The sequence below is a fragment of the Cebidichthys violaceus genome, unplaced genomic scaffold (assembly GCF_023349555.1).
Source record: "Cebidichthys violaceus isolate CVI_PGR_0920_01 unplaced genomic scaffold, fCebVio1.0.p SCAF_5, whole genome shotgun sequence".
NCBI classification, from domain to species: Eukaryota; Metazoa; Chordata; class Actinopteri; order Perciformes; family Stichaeidae; genus Cebidichthys; species Cebidichthys violaceus.
The window spans coordinates 4,626,208-4,646,228 of NW_027176705.1; the positions used below are offsets into that span (position 1 = coordinate 4,626,208).

Sequence of the window (20,021 nt, forward strand, 5' to 3'; positions counted from 1 at the left end):
TTCAACTTCATAGCCACACATTCAGGGAATTACTAGGGGTTGAGAATGAGGAAAAACTGCTGCCTTTTATTTAGCTGGTTGAAGTCACTGGAATTCTCTACCTGAAGCAAAAATACCAGTTTCTTTATTTTCCCTCTTCAGTATTTTATTGATAGACATAACTGACAATGTGTTTTTTTTTTCTCTCACCCTGTCTGTCTATCCTCTTTCGTCACATCTCCCTTCCTCCCTCTCTATGTGCAAACCTCTCTCCTTTTAGTCATGGTGAAACAGGAGCACAGAGAGGAGCTGGACCTTTCTGCAGTACCCCCTATGTCCATGCCCCTGGCACACGCTGCCAGTCTGGTGCGCACCCAGCTGCCTTCTCCTGAGCAGTGCCACCCATCGGACAGCCTTCTGTCCAGCTCCCCTCGTGGCCTGGCCGCCGGCTCCGGACCTGGCCTGCTACCCCTGCAGGCCCCCTGCTCCTCCCTCGGCTCCCCATCTTTCCAGCACCTGCCTCACCTGCAGGGTCACAGCTTGCACCACCCTCCCGCGGACTGCCACATGACGTTCCACCCGAGTTCTGCCCCCGATCCTCTTCCTGCTCCTCCCCGGCCCTCCTACCAGTCTATGCAGCACAGCCACAGTCATAGTCATAGCCTGCCCTTCAACGGCCAGTCCAGCCTTGCTCCTCAGGGCTACGAGCGGATGCCCTTTCAGCACAGCCCCAGTGCGGCGTCGCACCCAATAAGCATGGGCATGGTGTACCCTTCCTCCCCTTGCTCCTCACCATCAGCTCCCTCCTCTTCAACCACCAACCCCATCGCTGGGTCTCCCCAGAGCCAGCAGCCCCTGCTCGCCCCATCATCCCCACACCTTCACACACTCGGAGGCTATCACTGCTCCCCAAATCCCACCCGGGTGCCCTCTCCCGGTGGCCACCCCCTTGTAGGGCAGCACTCCTCCCAACTGCAGAGAGCTATGGGCTACCACCCGGTTAGTCAAAGGTCGTCCTCGTGTCCCACACCGTCCAGCGCCCCTGCTCCACGGATGATCCCCTCTCCCCACTCTGGGCCTTCCTCTCCTCAGCTCCACTCCCTGCCCTACCAGTCTCCCACCTCCTCCTCCCCCACCTCTGGCGGCAGTCCTCTGGGGCCCATGCACCAGCAGCATTCAGGACAGCCCTCTCCCCAGGCTACAAGCCCGGTCATGGCCAGCCTGTCCCCGGTGGCAGCGGGGCCCCTGGTTCACCCTCTAAGCCCTCAGGGGCCGTTCCCCTCGGACGGAGAGAGGCTGAACATCAAAGAGGAGCCTGAAGAGAGGGAGCCCACCTTCCGCTCCATCGGCCTACAGGACATCACGCTGGACGATGGTAAGATATTTATCTAGGGTGTTAACCTCTGTGACTGTAAAATCATTTTGTGTCCAATTAATGTCTTCAACGAGCAGAAAAGCACTGACAGTCATTGAGAGCAATGACATCTACCTGCCGTTTTACTGTGATTTGTCAGTTTGGGAAAAGAGACAAAGAAGAGCACAGGATGTCTATGACAAGTTCATTTAACTTTCAACTCACTAAGAATAGACACCTGATCAGATTTGGTTGCAAGCCCCCTAAAACAATTAAAAAGAGACACCCAATAGACACGCACCTTCACTCCATCCACCCTTCACTTAGTTTTGCTTTGTGTAAGTAATTACACGTCTCTTTTGCTTTTGCTCCGACACTCATTCTCCAGTTTTTCTGCTTTCATTATCACATTTTCCTTCCGCGCCGTGTCCTTTTACCCAAAATATTTACACCTCACACTCAATCCGTGAACAATCTCATTTTCAGTCTAAAACAATGGACCGTTGAGGGATTACATTTACCCAACAAAATGTCACGTGCAAGATAAATTTGTGTCTGATGATGTAAAACTAAACCAGTAGTTTTCAAGTGGCTGAAACCGTAATGCCTGATTATGGTGATAGCCTTTCATCTGTTGTTGCAGCGCACAGGTTCATTACTGAGGGGTCCTGTGACTTAGTATTGGGTAACATAGACACAATAGGACTGATAACTATAGCATCATAAGGCATAGTGGTAAAACTGCTAAGCTTCTCTATCTCGGGCAGCAGTTTTTTGGCTTCTTGGCGCTGGGGAGAGGATTGCATCATTTTGTGTTACTTGCAAAGACGGCAGCTGAAACACAGAAACTACAGCTGTGTGCTGCTGCATCCTGTGTGCGTCTGTGTGTGCGTGAGCGTGTGTGTACATGCATTAACAACTCTAATTAGCATGCTCAGGAGAACTTGTTGACCTAACAATTGGCTGTGAAGTCAGCACATGCATTTAGCAGCTTTTGTCTCTCTTACATGAACCCTACTTATTTTCTTAAAATATGTGTGTCCCAGCTATTCCCAATCATCTACCTCCTTATCTGCCGTTCAGAGCCTTGCTTTGGTTTTATTAACCCCGGTGCCATATTCAAATGAGGGTCCTGAAGGTTTAGGGTTAATGAATAGCCTGACGAGGCTGTCAGGGAGGTGTGATATTGTGTGCTAGCAAGGGTCAGCCTAATTATCACAGGGCCATTGTCAATAAGTCATGTGTGAAAGGCCGACAACCGCTGAGGTTTATCAGTGCATGATACTTTGTGCATACACACACATTTAAGCGTATGTCCTTGAAAAAAAAACCTGTTTCATCTTCTCTTTTCTTTTATTTATTACAGACAATGTGCCCCATAAAATGTGTTTACTTAGACATTTTTCACACAAAACTGAAACTAGGATTTCGTCGTGCCTCTCCCGATCACATATGCAGAGACAGACGCACTCTGAAAGTAGCTGGCTGTGCTCTCGCAAAAATAAATAAATAAATAAAGTGTGAGAAAAGTTTGTAAATGACACGGTTCAACTGGGAATGTAAGCTCTCCCTTTGAGCCGGTGGCTAAAAATAGCTTTCTGTGCCAGACCAGCTCTGTAGGCCATGTTTTGAAGTAGCAGTGGGAAGCTTACACCCAGCTCCCAGTTTTAGGAGGTCACACTCTTTTTTTTTTAAGTAGACCATATTCACCCCAGTTTAACAGACAGACAGACAGATCAGGACGGGCATTAATGCATACATAACATTCATAACATACAAATAAAATCCAGAGCTATTATACATAATTAACTTTTTAAGGCAGTGTGTATAATCACTGTGATCATCTATGCTATTAATTTCATTAGAAATCAACCTTCTGCTAAACAATTACGTGTAACTGCCATCAACACGTCGCCCTTTAACGCTTCACACATTTGAGAATGATGTTGCATCAACTTTTCTCCCTTCAGCTCATGATCTGTACTCTATGATTTGTATTATTTCTACTGTCATCCACTTTTAAAATACATCTTTTATTAAAACATTCCATGTGTTTGGGTAAAATGTGGCTTTGAACTGTTTTCTGACCTGTAGAAAGCTGAGACTGCATCATTGTTTGATCATACGGTCGTTATACATGAAAAGAATAACTCCTGCAGTAGAATCACAGACGTCTGTCAGTGGCATGAGAGGGAATACGAATGTGAGCGAGCAGAAAACTGCTCTGGTTAGCAAGCAGATGGCCCTTGTGACGCACACCAGAGCATGCCTGAGATGTGTGTCTTTGTGTGTGTGCGTTGGACGCGGTATTGTGTTTGTGTCTATCTGTTTGATGTTGGTGGAGGTGTGAGTGTGCTGCAAGCAGGAGACACAGGAGGTGAGAAGACAGACTGACAGACAGATGGACAGACGAGGTCAGAATCCAACCCCACTGCAGGGTCACTCAGCCGAGACATTCAATCTGAAGTGTACTCGGCATCTGACAGGAAAGTCTATACTTGATCATTTCATTCTTTTTGAAAAAGGTATCTACTTTTTATTTTGATATTCTCCATATAGACTAAAATAAGTAGTGTAGTTACTGTGAAAATTCCCCTATTACAAATATATTTGTAATATAATATATTTAATGTTAGTCTCTTTGAAATCACAGTAGACAGAAGGCAAGGCTTTGTTTTTATTAGATTTTGCGGTGAACATAAGAAAAAGAAGATGTTAACAAAGGCAATGAACTGGAAAAAGAAAAGAAGGAACTTTTCAACAACGCAGCACAGGACAGAACTGAATGTTGTTAATATGTGCAGCTTTGTGTATTTCTACTGCTTTGATGTCTCAATTAAAACAGGAGTAAGGTTTTCATTAAATATTATTAAAGATCATTTTCAGGGTCACTGTTTGGCACATTCAGTGAAGAGACCATGGTGTGTCAGTACCTCAAATAAATAAATACAGGTTCTTTTTTTGTTACAGGACTCAAGAATGAACAAGTAGAGATGATTGATGGACCTATTATAGAATATTAGTACTGTTTTTATATTAATTAATATCAATCCCCTGCGAGATTATCAACCAGGTTTGTCAAAGCCCTGAAAACGTGTGTGTTTGGCTTCTACGTAAACACAGGAGCTGAAGAATAGGCCCTCCTGTAACGATGATTACAGCCGTCGTGGTGACAGAATATGAAGCCTCTGTGCTGCCGAACCGTGCATGTAAGCAATTAATCAGCATGTGACGATCTCCATGTTTACAGAACATGAATGGGAAGGGATAGCACGTGTGTGTGTGTGTGTGTGTGTGTGTGTGTGTGTGTGTGTGTGTGTGTGTGTGTGTGTGTGTGTGTGTGTGTGTGTGTGTGTGTGTGTGTGTGTGTGTGTGTGTGTGTAAGCAGTTACTGGGGTGTCAGTAGTGTGTGCAGTGTGTTCACAACAAAAGCTGCTCTTTTGTTGGCCCGGCCCAAATCCACAGCTGCCTCAAACTGCGAGCACGGCATGGAGGGTTAATAATAGTCCGAGTTCTCCTTATGAGAGACACGGCCTCAGTAATGACACAAATGAATACACACAGGGAGTGACACATCCTGTATTGAAGATGTAATCAAATATACGAGGCACTGTTCGTTCACATGGAGTGAACACATCTTTTCAATACATGTCTTTACTGTTTCGTTGCACACATGTCCTCTGCTCTTTCTAAATTTAAAGATCAATTAAACGTCATTGTTCTATCAAAATGATGAATTCTATATATTGATTAGCTGCTTTATTGCCCAAAGTTAGATGAGAAGATCAAGACTACTCTTCTCCGTATGTGAAAGTCCCGTCTTTAGCTTCTGTACTGTGATGTATTCCTCAGTGAAACCAAATATTTGAGCCGTGTGCAGTTACAAGAGGGATTTAAATCAAATACTTCCCATTTGATTGGACCGCAAAAAAAGTGGGCGGGCTTAGAATGTAGTGCGATGTGGAGAACTGTGGCTTCACCCCCCCCCCCCCCTTCACTAAAGTTGCATATTGATGTCATATAATTGGTTTAAGTTGGTTGGTTGTAGTTTACGTAAGTAACAGGAGACAGGAAGAAAAGTTTAAATATAGAAATACGATTTATTTTTTGTAATTTTTGCATACATTATTAAATAGGTGCACAATAAGAACGTCGCTGTGATCTAAAAGGGTCAAAAAGACATTTTTCAATTCATCTCGACATAAGATATCAGGCTGCAGCCACCAATCGGCTCAATGAAATCAGCATAAAGACTGAAAATGGGAAAACTAGCTAGTCTGGCTCCGGCTAAAGGTAACAAAATCCGCCTACCAGCACCTGTAATGCTGACTCATTAACATGGTGTATCTTGTTTGTTTAAATCATACAAACACTCATGTAAAAACAACAATTCTACAATGGTTATGTGTACACTACATGTTAACTAGTGGACTTGAGAGGTGCAGGTGGATTTTGTTACCTTCGGAGAGAGTCACGCTAGCTGTTGGTCAGTCTCACCGGCTTCTGACTGCAGCCTTATATTTATCGGAGAGATATGAGAGTGGTAATGCTCTACTCACGTGAGTCTCTGCCAGAAAGTGATTATGTCTGACTATTGCATAACATCAGCACTGCCAATCCCACTGAGAATTAACAGTCCTCTCAGTTTTAGGTCTCCTCCAGCTCATGAGCTGACTGCACACTCCCTGTGTGTTGTAAAATGGCAGAGAGCCCAATTTCTTTTTGTACTGTAAAGGTGTAACTGCCTCATTTATTGTCATTTAATAGCTGCCAACCGCGTAAAGTTAACTTACGGTAAAAGCATTGAACTCATCACATCACAAGAGATATTGACAAATATAGACAAACTACTTTTTTCATAATCATAACTTCTGATATTGTTCCGTGTGTGTGTGTGTGTGTGTGTGTGTGTGTGTGTGTGTGTGTGTGTGTGCAGCGCCAGGAACAAATGTAAACATGTCTGTAGTTCATTTAACTTTGATTATTTGTCTGAAATAACCAGATATAAATCATATTTGTGTTGTTTATGGACACAGACATGTGTATATGGGACCATCTCATTCAGAGGCTTCATGCCACCATTAACCAACCATAACAGAGTAAGGCACAGAGCTCTTGATTTGATGGCATGAAAAAAACAACAGTGGAAGGAAAATACGTTTCCATCAAATGCTGCCGCTGCTGCTCATTAAAAACAATGGCAAACGTTTGCTGGTCTTTTCCCCTGAAACAAGTGGAAATGGACTTTCTGTGTCATCTTTCCATACAATTAAGGTCTTAGAGAGTGTAATGCAGAGGTCTTGGCAGCCTTTCTCTTTGGACGGAAGGAGGGGAAGCCTGGAAATCCCTCAGCGGAGACGAGAGCAACATATTGACTTGAAGTTCATGATTCTGATTATCAAATTATTATGAAAATTAACAGCGCCGTCTTCAATTTAGCCCAGATTTTTGTTTGTTACATTGTGTCAGAGTTGATTTTGTGCTCGTCAGGCAAACCATCGAGCGCCAGTGTTTGACTGGAAAATGAATACCAGTCACATTTCTCATCACAGTGTAGTGAAGTAGATTTCACTCCCCTTACTGAATGTACAGCGGCTGAAATATGTGTATGCGAAGTTTACATCGATGAGTCGCCTCAGCTGCAGTGCGGAAGATTCTATTCTTTAAACTCTACTCTTAAACCAATGATTGGGTGATCGACAGATATTTATTTTTCATATATTTTTGGAGTTTGGACTGATAAACAAGCTATTTTGAAGACACCTTGGGCTTTAGGGTATTTTTCACTATTTTCTGACATTTTATTGACCAAACAATTATTTCAATAATGAAAATAATCGTTGGTTACGGCTCTACTGCTGTATATTGTCCTCATGGAACAGGAGTGAAGGAAACATTAACCAAAAGGAAGAGAACAAATCTATTAACTTACATGGGTAAGCGGATCCTGACCACCACCCATTAAATGACTGGAAGAGCTTTAGAGACTCATCAACGTCACGCCCTCTGATAAGGCCTACACTATGCACCGTTATTAACCATCGTAATGAGCTTTGCCGATCTCCCCGGGCGGCCGTTTGGGCTCCAGTGGTTTCCTCCCTAAAAGCCCGGTCCTGTGGTCGTCTGCTGAGTGGAGCCGCTGTTCTGTGTCCCCGGATCAAAAGGCGAGAGGGGAGTCTTTTGAATCGCTTACTGTCAGATCAAAAATGGGAAATCCAGCGATGACTCACAGAAACGAGGGACTTTGAGAAACTGATTTTCTAAAGATCTATGTGCCGTCACCCACTCACTCACTCACCTACTCCAAAAGTGAAATGAAAATACAACAGATCACAGAGCAGCAGCAGAGTTGAACGAGTAAACCAGAAAGAGCTTTACTGAGCCTGAGATTTCAAGACAAGTTCCATCAAATGACCATTTCTTTCCACTGTGTGTGTGTGTGTGTGTGTGTGTGTGTGATCGCTCAGTGGATTTTCTCTTCACGTTTCCTCTCATACCTGGGGCTCTGTGAAGACGTGGACTGTGCATGTCATTACAGGGACCTGCGAGTGGAAACTGTGTGCTTTGATATTCCCTCTTGCAGGCAAAACATCTTGCCTCTTTTTCTTCCCGTTGCACAAATGTTTTTTTCCGTTGTGGCATGTTGTCTTCATTTGTTGGACTCGAGGATCAGTCAATCTTTTGAGTTGCTTAATCTGCTCTGCCAGAGTAATGTTTTCTAAGCCCGGGTCAGGGAACTTTTTTCAATGTGTCATAGAGGGTTATGATAATTACCCAGTTTCCATTTCGACAGGAGACATGTTTATCGTATCTGCTTATTTCACTTCTGTTTTGCATTATGGAAATCTTTTTAATATACCTCCCTTTGACATGCACTTTAGAAATGGAGGCGTGAGATTACCCAATCACAGTGGTCTCCTGTTGAGACGTTAAAGATTAAAGAATCTCCCGATGACAATTCATACAGCATATGTAGATCTGACAATACATTTGTTTCTCGAGCAACGATTTCTTTTTTTAAAAGCTGCAAAAACTATGACCTCGTCACATTATTCTAGCCACATTTTGGGATTTTTTTAAAAATGTTTTGCTTATGTCTTTCTTGGGCATACATTGAGCATTAAAAGCGATCAGCGCAGAAGGGAAGCATCCATCTGATGTAAGCCTGCGTGAGAGCAGCAGCACTAGTAGTAGTATTTGTAGTAGTAGTAGTGCAGGTCGGCTGACTGCAGATGTATATTTTGATGAGGGAGCCCCCCTCCCAGTCATATGCAGAGGATCTCCCTCCTGCTGAGCCATTCAGAGCCACACTAGCGATGGCAGGCAGCGCTGAATCACCGGCTTTCTGTTGTCATGACCAATACCAGTAAATCTGAGAAGACACTATCAGCATGTGAAACTCTTCATCGGGCCGGGCTCGACTCAAACCTCTCTTTCACTTCTGGCCTATTGATGTGTGAAGCATAGATAACTGCTCTCTGATATGGGACAATGTAGCCTTGTTTTATGTAAAATACTTGTAAAATATCACTTGTGTCAAATCAAGTGTATTTTGTGTTTTATATTTTTTGTCTTTAGTCCACATGCTGATTTTTCTCGTAAGGAAAACAGAGATGGAAATTCACTTCCACGATAAGTACAATCTTTCTTCAAACGGCCCCAAATCAAGTCGTCATGTACAGATATCGAGAGTGAAGCCTAACGAACATGTTTCTGACAGAATGTGTGGGGAAACCTGTTCGGTCACCTTTTTTTTAAATACGAAAACCGAGAGAATCAAATTGAGAGTAATTAGAGCAACAATGCACTTAATAAATAATTACGTCATGGGTTTCAGATTGTTTTATGCAAGCTGCGCTCGCTGTCTCCTGATTTACCAGACCATAGATTCATGTTTGGCCTCTGCAACAATCTAAGCGGTACAGCGGAAAGTGATGTGCTTTCTGCAGACGCCCACTTGATGTCGGTCTGTCGCGCTTCGCACTGTGCTGTTCATATTCCTGTGGTGTTAGAGCAGATCCACTCCCATGAATCAACACAGCTACCAACAGAGTTCACCACAGAACATTTCAGCTGTGCGCGAGTCCAAGACAGGCCCGTAAACATCGCTATTTATGATATTTAATATATTTGTTCTGCGTTAAAAGAAGTCAAATATAGAATATAGGAGTGAAATTAAACCTTTCTCAGCTACATTTCACTCAAGCGGTGTGGAGCTCGGACAGAAGAAGCTCAGTTTTCATTTGTATGTATGTATACAGCTGCTCTCAGGCTCCTTTGACAGCACTGAGATGCTCTTTATTTTGAGCACAGTTGCACCACTTGTCTTTTGAAAGGCCTTTAAAGGAAATCTGCAGCCCTCCATCACAGTTTTATTTCAACAATGGAATAGTCTGACAAAATCAATAAACTGGCCAACTTGTTGTATATTGTACCTCAGTGTTATATACACAAAGGTAAATGTTTGTTTTGATAGTCACAGTGTAGTCTCATAAGTGCGTGGTGGTGCTGCGAGTGTGATCGTGTGTGTGTGTGTGTGTGTGTGTGTGTGTGTGTGTGTGTGTGTGTGTGTGTGTGTGTGTGTGTGTGTGTGTGTGTGTGTGTGTGTGTGTGTGTGTGTGTGTGTGTTTGTGTGTGTGTGTGTGTGTCTGTATGTGAACAGGGTTGACATGGGAAAGGAAGAGCCTCCCACGCTAACAGGATGATGTGAGTGATGGTGGCCAGACACAAAAGCAAGCAGCAGAAAACACAAATAAAATAGAATGCACACCAAGGCACTAAATTCAACCTGTTGGTCCTGAGACAGAGGCCGTAAAAGAAACAAGGTGTTTAATGGACGTGTGTGCAGTACACAAGAAAAACGGACTGCAGTCTGAGGAGATTATGAAAATTCAATTTAAATATGGTTTCTTCATGAAACACGCTTGGCTTGGTTCACTTTCTCATCATTGACTGCATCATCCCCTTCCCCCTCGTTTTAAATAAAGTTACAGTAATACATGTGGTTATTATGGCCTGGGCATTGTGTGCGTTTAAAGTACAGTTGTGTGGAGGAGAGAAGAGCAGCCATGTACAGACAAGTCGACATTATAACTCCCAGTGTCTGGGCCAGAGGTCTCTGCTGCACCCTCCCAAACCAGTTTGCCCAGCCTGCTGTTTCTGACCCGTCAACGTCATCTTAAAAACACTCGAGAGAAATCACACCAAGGAGTCAACGGGACAAACACTGTTTTATTACAGTGGAAAAAAGGAACGTTCGCTTCACATTTTCCATGGGTTTCACCAGAACACTTCTCTGTCTGTCCTTGTGTCTTTCCTCACCACTAAGTATTTGAAGATGATTTACTTCACGGCTGCACTTTTTTTTACTAGCTCCCTGCTGTGTCTCCTGTGGTCCCAGTGTGAATACTGAATGGAGGCAGCAGATGTAAAACAATCACAGGCAGCGCAGAGAAAGAGTTATCTGTTTTGTTTTTTTAAATCAGGCTTTAACTGAGTCAGTGGATTAATAAACCTCAGTGCCGCCCCCAGGCTCCACAGTGCGTTTTTGACAATTGATTGGTTTTACTCGGCCCCTTTGCCCCTAGCTCTAATGAAATAACAGACAGGCCTGCTGGTTGGCCGGCTGCACAGGACCGTGTTTATATGTGGTAACTGATAACATTTCTTAGACTCAGACTAAGGTCAGAAATGGCACATTTATTGAATGGAATAGTTTTTCTCTTTTGTTGTTGTGAGGGTTATATCTCGTGTCAGATCTGTGACTTTGTGACCTTTGGGTCTTCCAGTTTGTTTGAGTTTTTCCACTTTGAGCTCGCTGCTGGTCGAGTTTGACGTCTCAAAACGCAGCGTGGAACAACACCGTCCTCTGCTGGCAAGGGAGGTGTACTTCAACTGAGCTTCCCACCAGCGATGGGCGGATGAAGCCAGTGGCTTCAGGGCTTTCTGTCAATTTGTGCCAAAAAAAAGATTCAAACTCAACATGCACAGTGACATCTGGTGGTTTCAAAAACATATAGCAGCCCTTCAAGTCAACACCTCATCCATTGGTTGATATTTATTAAAATATTACTTTTATTACTTTATTACTTCATCAAATGGGAATCTACCATGATTGTTTTTCTAGTGTACATTGCCCTTTTTTTTTTTTTTTTTAATCGTCCTCAACTGTCATTTTCCCACCAATGTGTGTCTCACTTGAATATGTGTTTTAGCTTCAAAACTGTTGAATCCAGTACTTTGATATTTTGACTCACATAAAAGATGTTTACTCTTTTTTTTATTTTTCTCTCCACAGTGAATGAAATCATCGGCAGAGACATGTCCCAGTCCCCCAACAGTCACGGTCCTCCATCAGCACACAACCAGTCATAGCCCAGCCCACACTCAGGCCCTGACGTAGCCTTTTGGGTCATGAACCACCGCCTCAAGCTCTCGAAACCCAACCTCGGGGTCCTGGTCCTGGTGCTGGTCCTGTTTGTGGTGGGACAAGAGTGCAGGAAGAGATAAGAAAGGCCGTGGTGGAAGACAGAATACGGTTGCAGATTCTCGTTAAAGCCTCGTGGACCTGCTACACCACCAGCCTGACAAGAAGACACTCTCATTCGTCTCTGAGTTCTCTTATTCAGAGATATAGATTAAAAACCCACACAGATTAAAGAGAAAGGTGCGGCAGAACATGGCCATGTCAAGTTACAGCGAGGTTGAGATGGTTGGAGAATAAGATGTGACCCGTCCCTCTTCATCAGGTGTGTCAAAGCACCGCTGTCTTCCTGACCAATCAGCTCTCCAGGACTATAGAGCAGTCGCTCTTTTGATAACTCTTTCTGCAGTGGAGGCAATGCAGCAGTGTCTGTTGTCGTCCCTCTCTCACCAGCATAGACCTTCATGAATGAAGACGTCTTGAGAGATTAAGAATAAGAATGAGAAAACCGCAGGAGTGCACAGTGCTCTCACAGCAAGCCAGAACGGGGATCCAAAACATCAGCACACCAGCAAAAGTGTGGTGTGGCCAAACAAATTAAAAACACAAACATAATTATTAGTTGTAAAATTGTGTTCCCACATTCAGATCAAACAACATTGAAGGATCAGAATCTCAATTATCATCAATTATTAATTTGAATTTGAATATCTGGCTGAACTTTTCCATCAAATCCCAGTTTTGTTTTCGTTCTTGGCTCATTGATGACGACAGTGTCCACTCCTTGATCTTTTCCCTTTTAGATGATAACATCATTCAGGTCTGGAGTACAGGGACCCGGCAGTGGAGGGTCGTGCTCCTCCGATGCTGGTCTGGGATCTGCAACTTGCAACATTCCACAACTTTTAGTAACCTTGCAGCTGTGTAGATATCTGTACATGAATTGACTCCTCTCTCTCTTTCCCCTCTTCTGTCTATTCATCAGTTACTTCTTCCCTCTCCTGTATCTCTTTATCTTCAAGTTGATCAAATGCCTTATTAACACTTAGCAGCTTTGAATGGTAGCTTAAGCTTTTTTGTTGTTGATTTGCACAGCTGGCTTTGAGTGTTGATGATGATATTGTTTCAGAAAGATGATTTGATGAATCCTGGTGAGGGATGAGCAGGTTTCAGGACTGAGTTAGCCCTCTAATTTCTATTCAAAGATATTTGAAGATGCCCGATGTTTTCACGTTACAAAGAAGTGTTTTTATTCATCCACAGACGTCCCTGCCTCTGAAATGTATTTTCATGCAATAACTCCCCAAATCTCCCAGAGGCCCTAGTGTGCCTTCGACTTCCTAACAGCCACCTTACCTGTGATGGTGTGACATTTAACGGGAAAACGATCTGACTAAAGTTTTGAAAGTATTTTATACCTAAAGATGTTTATATATTACATATATGTATGTATTGTCCCCCCCCCCCTCAACACGGTAAAAAAAAAATCCTAAAGTCTAGCGAAGAACATCTGGATGCACTTCCCCTGTTTGCAACAATCAACGTTTGCTGTCCACAATCAAACACTTTTCCTTAATAGTGTCCAGAATGGTGTCTATTCACAATGATGTATTCAGATATGCAGTGCCTGTATGGCAGCAATAACAAAGAAAGAGCGTCTCCGGGCAGGTTTCAGGCGTGTGTGTGAACAGACAGACTTCCATTCGGCTTTTTCATTTTGTTTGCCTTAAGCTTGACAATGATGCTCCTGCATGTGAGAGCTGAGGAGTGTTGCTCGTGATGGTTTTGAAGTCAGTTTCCAGGTGAAAATGATTCTGCTATGCATTATAATTCTGCCTAATGCCTTTAAAAATGAGGAGGGAAAAAAAAGACAAAAAAAACAAACCTTGATGCCTCTAGAAGTAGACTGTAGACTTGTTGTAGATGCTTTGATTCATTCTGTTAGCATCCTGGAGCTGTCCGTCAGCCAATCTGCCTTGTCGAGGACGCAGTGTGAGCATCTTAATAGGTTCAGGTGTGTGTGTGTGTGTGTGTGTGTGTGTGTGTGTGTGTGTGTGTGTGTGTGTGTGTGTGTGTGTGTGTGGGTGTATGGTTGGTGTTTGTACCAAATATGCTGTACAGAAGACAGGAATTTCAAGAGTCCTATTTTCAACAACAGAAGCACACACACACGTATTGAGGCTATGCAAACTATAACAGCAGCAGACGTGAGATGACGTTGAAAATGAAAAAAGGAGATTATAAACTATTTGTAATGTTGCTTATGAACTTCACAGACAACATTCAGATGAGAGTATCATGTCACGATGTAAACTGTTAGGATGCCTTAACTCTTGTTTGAAAACCAGTTTGTCAGTGTGTCTGTATGCTGTTCTGGGTTGATTTTTTTTTTTCTTTCATGACTAAAGACTTAAGTCGGTAACTTTTATTATTTTCCCGTTTGTATTTTTTGGGGGGGCACAGAGTGGACATTGAGAGTTGTGTGGGAGGAGGGAGATGGCTTTTTTTTTTCATATAAAGCTGGTGCTGCAGCTTGAAAGACTTGAGTCAACGAAAAAGTAAAACAAAACCAGCATCGACAGTAAACTCTGGCTGCCGTCCTCGTCTGTCACAACCAAAGAGCGAACAATATGTTCCCATTTTACATTATGGTAAAGCAAACAGAGACTGTACAACTCTATTTTTGATACTTTGAAATGGATGTCATTCCTAAAAGGTTGGGGACATGTATGAGTGTTGATAATATATATATGTATATATATACATATATATATATATATGTATATATATATACATATATATACATAAACATATATATATATATACATATACATATATATGTTTTGTAAAATAAAAGGGAAATACAGGTTTAGCTGATGTTTACCGAGCCTTGTATTGTCGTTTCTTGTATATTTTGTATGTTAAAATTTTTGTAATTTTTAAGACTGCAGTGCTTTTTGAAATTATTCAAAGGGAATACCTTGCATCATACTGTAGGCTCTAAAGTAGTATATATCAATAAAACAGAAAACTCAGCCATTGCCTTGTGTCACTTTTTTTCCATATCTTTGATACGAAGGCGGCGTTTTGACGTTTTATATCACTACACTGTGTGCAAAGTTGGGTCAATAAAAGGTGAGTTCTGATTTGGATCATTTTCAGCAGTATGAAACGAACATAATGCACATATAGAGTATGAAAATGTATGATTTGGCGCCCTCTAGTGGTACTATCAAAAGACAAGTAGCTGCAGACAGCAATGCAAATGTCTTTAAATTCTATTATGTGTTGTCTCTTAATCTGTCAATGAGAACTTTTTTCCTTTACAACTAGATTACCGTAATCCCTTTTAATGTCACCCACACTTCCACCAGCTAAAAGTACACCACAGGACGGGACCTGACAAAAGGAATAACTGAGCTATGAATCTTGGTTATCCCTAAAGTGCTGATTGGTATGAAAGTGTTTTTATCACTGGCTTAGAAGAGTTGCAAACACCTCACGCCACATGATACTACAGCTGACAGAGAAGCTAAGTTGTTTTCTGGTACGGTTGTGGCTTCTACAGATTGCCTTCTCTAATTGTACAAGCTTTTTAGCAGTTACACCTGTTAAAACAGACTTAACATGTAATTTTGGTGCCACAGACGTGCACAAGCATGCCTACTTTGATGCCATGAAGATAAATGTTCTTCGCTGTTGTTGTGGGGGAATATTATGTGTTTAGGATTTCAGCTGAAATGTCTCCCAGTTTATCTCTCAACTAATCAGACTGGTTCAGCTGGAAAGAATGATTTCACTTGAGGATAGAGACATTGAGAATTACTCTTAAGATTTAGGAGATTTAAATGAGTGAAAGGAGGTGATGAGACAAAAAAGCCTTGCATTCACTACAGTCTACTGGCCCATAGCGAGCAGAGATGGGAGTGTCAGGGGTAACAAAACATTGCATTCTGGGAACCAGGCCAAAGACCAGGCCAGTAAGAACCTGTGAAGTTAATCGCAACTCCAGATTGTATGGTGTTGCTAGCGCCAGATTTTATGTCAATATCAAAGCTGCATATAGATGAAAATATAGAGTGTAAGACTGCATATATCTGACCAGAAAAAGGCCTAGTCTTTAATAAAGCCCTGATGTGCCCCAACTATTATATTGTGTATATAATAATTATATATATACACGCACAATTTGTACATCCAAAAGTTCAAATACGTCTTTAATATGACTTCCACGATATCTAAACACTTTTTAGAAAAATATTTACTCTAGCTCACATTTTTGGAGCCTATTATTTGAACACTATAATAGAATTAGAATATAATTAGAAGAAGTAAAAAACTAGGCTAATCAAACCATTTAAAATAGAAACACTCAAAAAAGTCGCTTAATGTTTGCAGGTGTATCTTTGCGGGTGTTGTGCTGTTCATTTGCCTTCCACTATCAGTGTGAGTCATAACTACGCTGCGTGCCTCATGGAGGTAACTGCATTACCACTCAGTTTTGCCAGACTACTTCCTGATTCAACAGATCTGACCAATGAGATCACAGCACCCGCCACAGCCTCCCACCCTCACCTTTCCAAACCAGCCAATAGAAGAGGCCCGTTGAGCTCCCCTCGCGCGGAGGACGAGCCACACACAGGTAACTCAGGGGGAAAAAAAATAGAAAGGAGAGGAGGAAAAAAAACTCCAGGGCTTGTTATGAAGTTCGTGTGAAAGAAACACGGATTTCCACCCTTCTTTACCAGTTAAACCAGTATCTCTGGATAGAACACGCTCAAGTACTTCAACAGGTAGAGTCTCTGACCGCAAACTCTTTCGTGGCTCCTCTGAAAATAATCTCCCACCTTTTTTTTTTCTCTCTCTCTCTCCGTTTACCTCAATTGAGTTTCCAGCCCTTTTGTTCGCTCTTCTTATCACTTGGAAAAAGGTGAACCCTCGTGTTGTTTTTATTTTAATCTTTGCTTTAATTGTAGTTTTTACCCTTGTGGTCCCTGATGGCTTCGCACAGTGATACTCTGGTGGTGTTCTTTGGGGCAACAGCTGGTGCAAATGGGGGTAAACTGGGTTCGGATGAGAGGGAAATAATTCTCTTGGTGTGGCAAATTGTGGATCTACATGAGAAAAAGGTACGGACCTTTCTGACCCCTTCGTTCGTTGTGTACCCAGAGTGTTTGTGGCATAGTGTCTACCTGTAGTGGAACAGTTTGTTTGACATTTAAATCAACACGGTGTGCTCCCTGAATCCCTTTTTCTCCAATGCTTAGCTTAACGCTACATACAATTGTCCGTCCAGCCGCCTCGTTAGCTCACCTTTTTACAGGTGTGCGACCAATATTGAACAAGCAGGTGAGGTCTGTATCTTCACCTGCATGGAGAAAAACACACCGTTTTGGTTTGGCATGTCAGCTTCTGATATAAACAGAGTTAATTTCCTGAATGTGGGTGTATTAGTCTATAATTTGCCATACATGTTGCACGCTGTATTCTGGGCCATGAACCGCTAAATCCCTCCACAGGTCGGGAAGCTTCATAGATGTCTAGTGAAGCCAGACACGTTGGAGCTGACGGATCCGTGTATAGAGGAGACGGGACTGACTGTGGACGACATCCTCAAAGCTGAGCCTCTGGACAAAGTTCTGCAACAGGTGAGTCTCACCGGTAAAATTAATGGGAGGTGCATTTCCCCATAAGGAATATTTAAGAAGAAGGTTTTACTTTTTATCAATACCTTTTTAGGGAAATACACATAGGGCCCATAGACCTGCTTTATTGTTGTGGAGAGATGGGTGAGTGATGGGGTGGCCTTGCTTATGAGCCCCTCGGTAGGTGGAGGACTGGGCAATAATATGATTTGATAATTTATCATCTTGAATCATATTGTGTTGAAATCATATAGCGATATATCATGAGTTTGTTTAAGTTGATAATAACAAGCACATACTAACTAATTTGTTCTCATAAAAACAGATTATTTTGCACTAAAGTTCTTGGTTAGATTAAAAAAAACTTTTTGTCAATAGGATACAAAACCATGTGGTTATTTCATGTAGACCATTCATCTAAAAAAATCCATATAATGATATTTATCATCATCGAGATCGTATCGAGATCGTATCGTCCATCGCTGCTCAGGAGGTGAACTGCCATCTCTCCAGCTACCAGTCCTCACTTCATTCCTGGCGTTGAACCAGCCACCCTCAAGTCCCCAAAACCCTTGTCCCCATATATAACAGGCCTTGTAGGCCGTACACCATATTTGAAATCTCTTAACTGGTGTACTGAATTTATACGGAATGAAAATCACAGCTACAGCTCCTAAAATCTGTCCTCTCTCACTAACGTGGTGAGAAATTCAGTTAATTAAACTCGGGCAACTTTCCTCCTGTCAGTTTATGCCCAGAGCGAGATGAGACGTGACAAGCCTGACTCGGTTTTTGAGCTGTAAGTTAATGTGAGGTGTGTCAGATTTCCCCGATGCCCTTTAGAAATAATGGTCCTCCACCTGGTTGAGACATGACATTGGTTTGGCCCTGACAGTTAAACTCTGCTGTCAGTTGGGGGGGGGGGGGGGGGGGGGGATGGGCAGAGCCTGGGGCATCTGCAGATAAGGAGGAGTCGCAGGTCTAGTCTTGTCTCGGCCTGATGCTCACAGCAGACATCTGGAAGGCGGAATGTTTACCTGGGACCGCACCTCAGTTTTAGGCAGCAGGACAGACGGGAGGGGAGGCTTTCGGATCTTAAGCTCCATCCTCAGCGCGGCACTTCTTTAAGACCGACACGGGAATCTGCTTTCTGGTTCCTCCCTGTCAGGAGGTGTGTTTCAACAGAAGTGTTGCCAAACATGTTTTTCAACCACTGTCTCAAGAGTGTTTGTTTGCACTGGTTGCACCTTTTCCCCGTCCCTCTATTATGTCATTACCATGCTGCACTAGCATGTTTGGGTTGATGGTAGAGCTGCTGTGGTCTGAATACCACGCAGGTTGGAGTAATCAATTGTTTTCTTAAGCAACGCTGCTGCTGGGGTTATGACACTCAATGCATAGCCTAACACAGTTTACATTTCATTGGAGTTTGATCCAAATGCTGAAGCCCTTTGTGCATCATGCAGACCTGTTAACACTTCAGCTCCACTGTAGGTTAGTTTGTGTGCTGAAGCTTCAAATATTAACCCAAGCAATCAGTCTGTTCTGGTCATACCATTGTGTCATCAGTTACTTTCTCTGTTGGTCATTCTAAGATTAGTGTTGTCCTTGTTGATACAGAGAAGTAAAGTAAATAGACATTTTTTCAAGATAGTTTTATAGAAGTGTGTTTTCTTTTAGATGGGGTTGCCCATTCTAACTTTTCCAGTGATAAAACAAGCAGTTGCCTCTTGGTGGGCTTATCGTATTGACCTGTGTCATCAAGGACATGCGTAGGTTTTCTTTGGTGAAAGATTTATAAAGAAAGAAGGTTAAAGAGATTTGCAGGTTTTTTTCAATTTTTTTTACAAATTGCCAGTTAAACTCTGTAACATTGCGATTGTGAAAGCACAATATTTGTTTTCATGAGTTCTGTTCCACATACACTGGGATATAAATGCTTTTTTCAATTGTCCTTCTGATATATTTTGCCTCATGCTTTTTCCTTACACACAAACTAATCCACAATAAAACTGTATATTTATGAATTGCAGAGCAAGAGCAAAAATTAGCCAATTTCCATGTTGAGCCGTCTTCAGACCCATTCCCTCTAAGTTTAAAATAGCGTAAAGATCATACACTATACTATAATGTCTGCAGTGATGAATACCAGAAGCTCCAAAACCTTTAATATAATTCATATAATAAACGTGATTTTTTTTTTTTGTGTTCAGAGACCCTTAGTTCCAGTGCATGAAAGTCGCTACATGGCAGACAACCAAATCCAAGAACAACCCATTGATATTCAATTTTCTTTTTTTTGGGGTGGGGAAATTCACAATTTGTTTTATCTTTCAAGCCCCCTATTAGGATCAGCAAGCTCAGCAGTTCTGAAAAAAATATCTAATCTGTCTGAAACTATTATTATACATGTGGACAAGTTAAAAAAAAAAAAAGATATATCTCTCTCTCTCTATCTATCTCTCTATCTCTCTCTCTATCTATATCTCTCTATCTATCTCTCTCTCTCTCTCTCTCTCTCTCTCTCTCTCTCTCTCTCTCTCTCTTTCTCTCTCTCTCTCTATATATATATATCTATCCATCTATCTATCCACTAAATCACATGTGTCAGGGCTCTGTC

At 42.3% G+C, this 20,021-nt stretch overlaps 2 protein-coding genes across 6 annotated transcripts in view; both read left to right on the forward strand.

Annotated features, from left to right (window-relative positions):
• nfatc3a (nuclear factor of activated T cells 3a) overlaps positions 1 to 14,791 on the forward strand; it is a 55,580-nt gene extending 40,789 nt beyond the window's left edge. For both annotated transcript variants that reach the window (XM_068730221.1, XM_068730220.1), the window contains 2 exons: positions 260 to 1,354; positions 11,631 to 14,791. In XM_068730221.1, the coding sequence (XP_068586322.1) occupies positions 260 to 1,354; positions 11,631 to 11,707 (1,172 nt within the window). In that variant the 3' untranslated portion in view covers positions 11,708 to 14,791. The remainder of the gene's footprint in view (positions 1 to 259; positions 1,355 to 11,630) is intronic.
• Positions 14,792 to 16,473: 1,682 nt separating this feature from the next.
• The window catches only part of esrp2 (epithelial splicing regulatory protein 2), a 302,417-nt gene continuing 298,869 nt past the window's right edge, over positions 16,474 to 20,021 (forward strand). For 3 of the 4 annotated variants that reach the window (XR_011105049.1, XM_068730198.1, XM_068730196.1), the window contains exons 1-2: positions 16,594 to 16,885; positions 17,276 to 17,404. Coding sequence is in view for 3 of the 4 variants with exons in the window: in XM_068730198.1 (XP_068586299.1) it covers positions 16,754 to 16,885; positions 17,276 to 17,404 (261 nt within the window). In the remaining variant the exon portion in view is untranslated. Of the gene's footprint in view, positions 16,550 to 16,593; positions 16,886 to 17,275; positions 17,405 to 20,021 lie in introns of those variants that run through there. The other variant, XM_068730195.1, reaches the window with a different exon arrangement.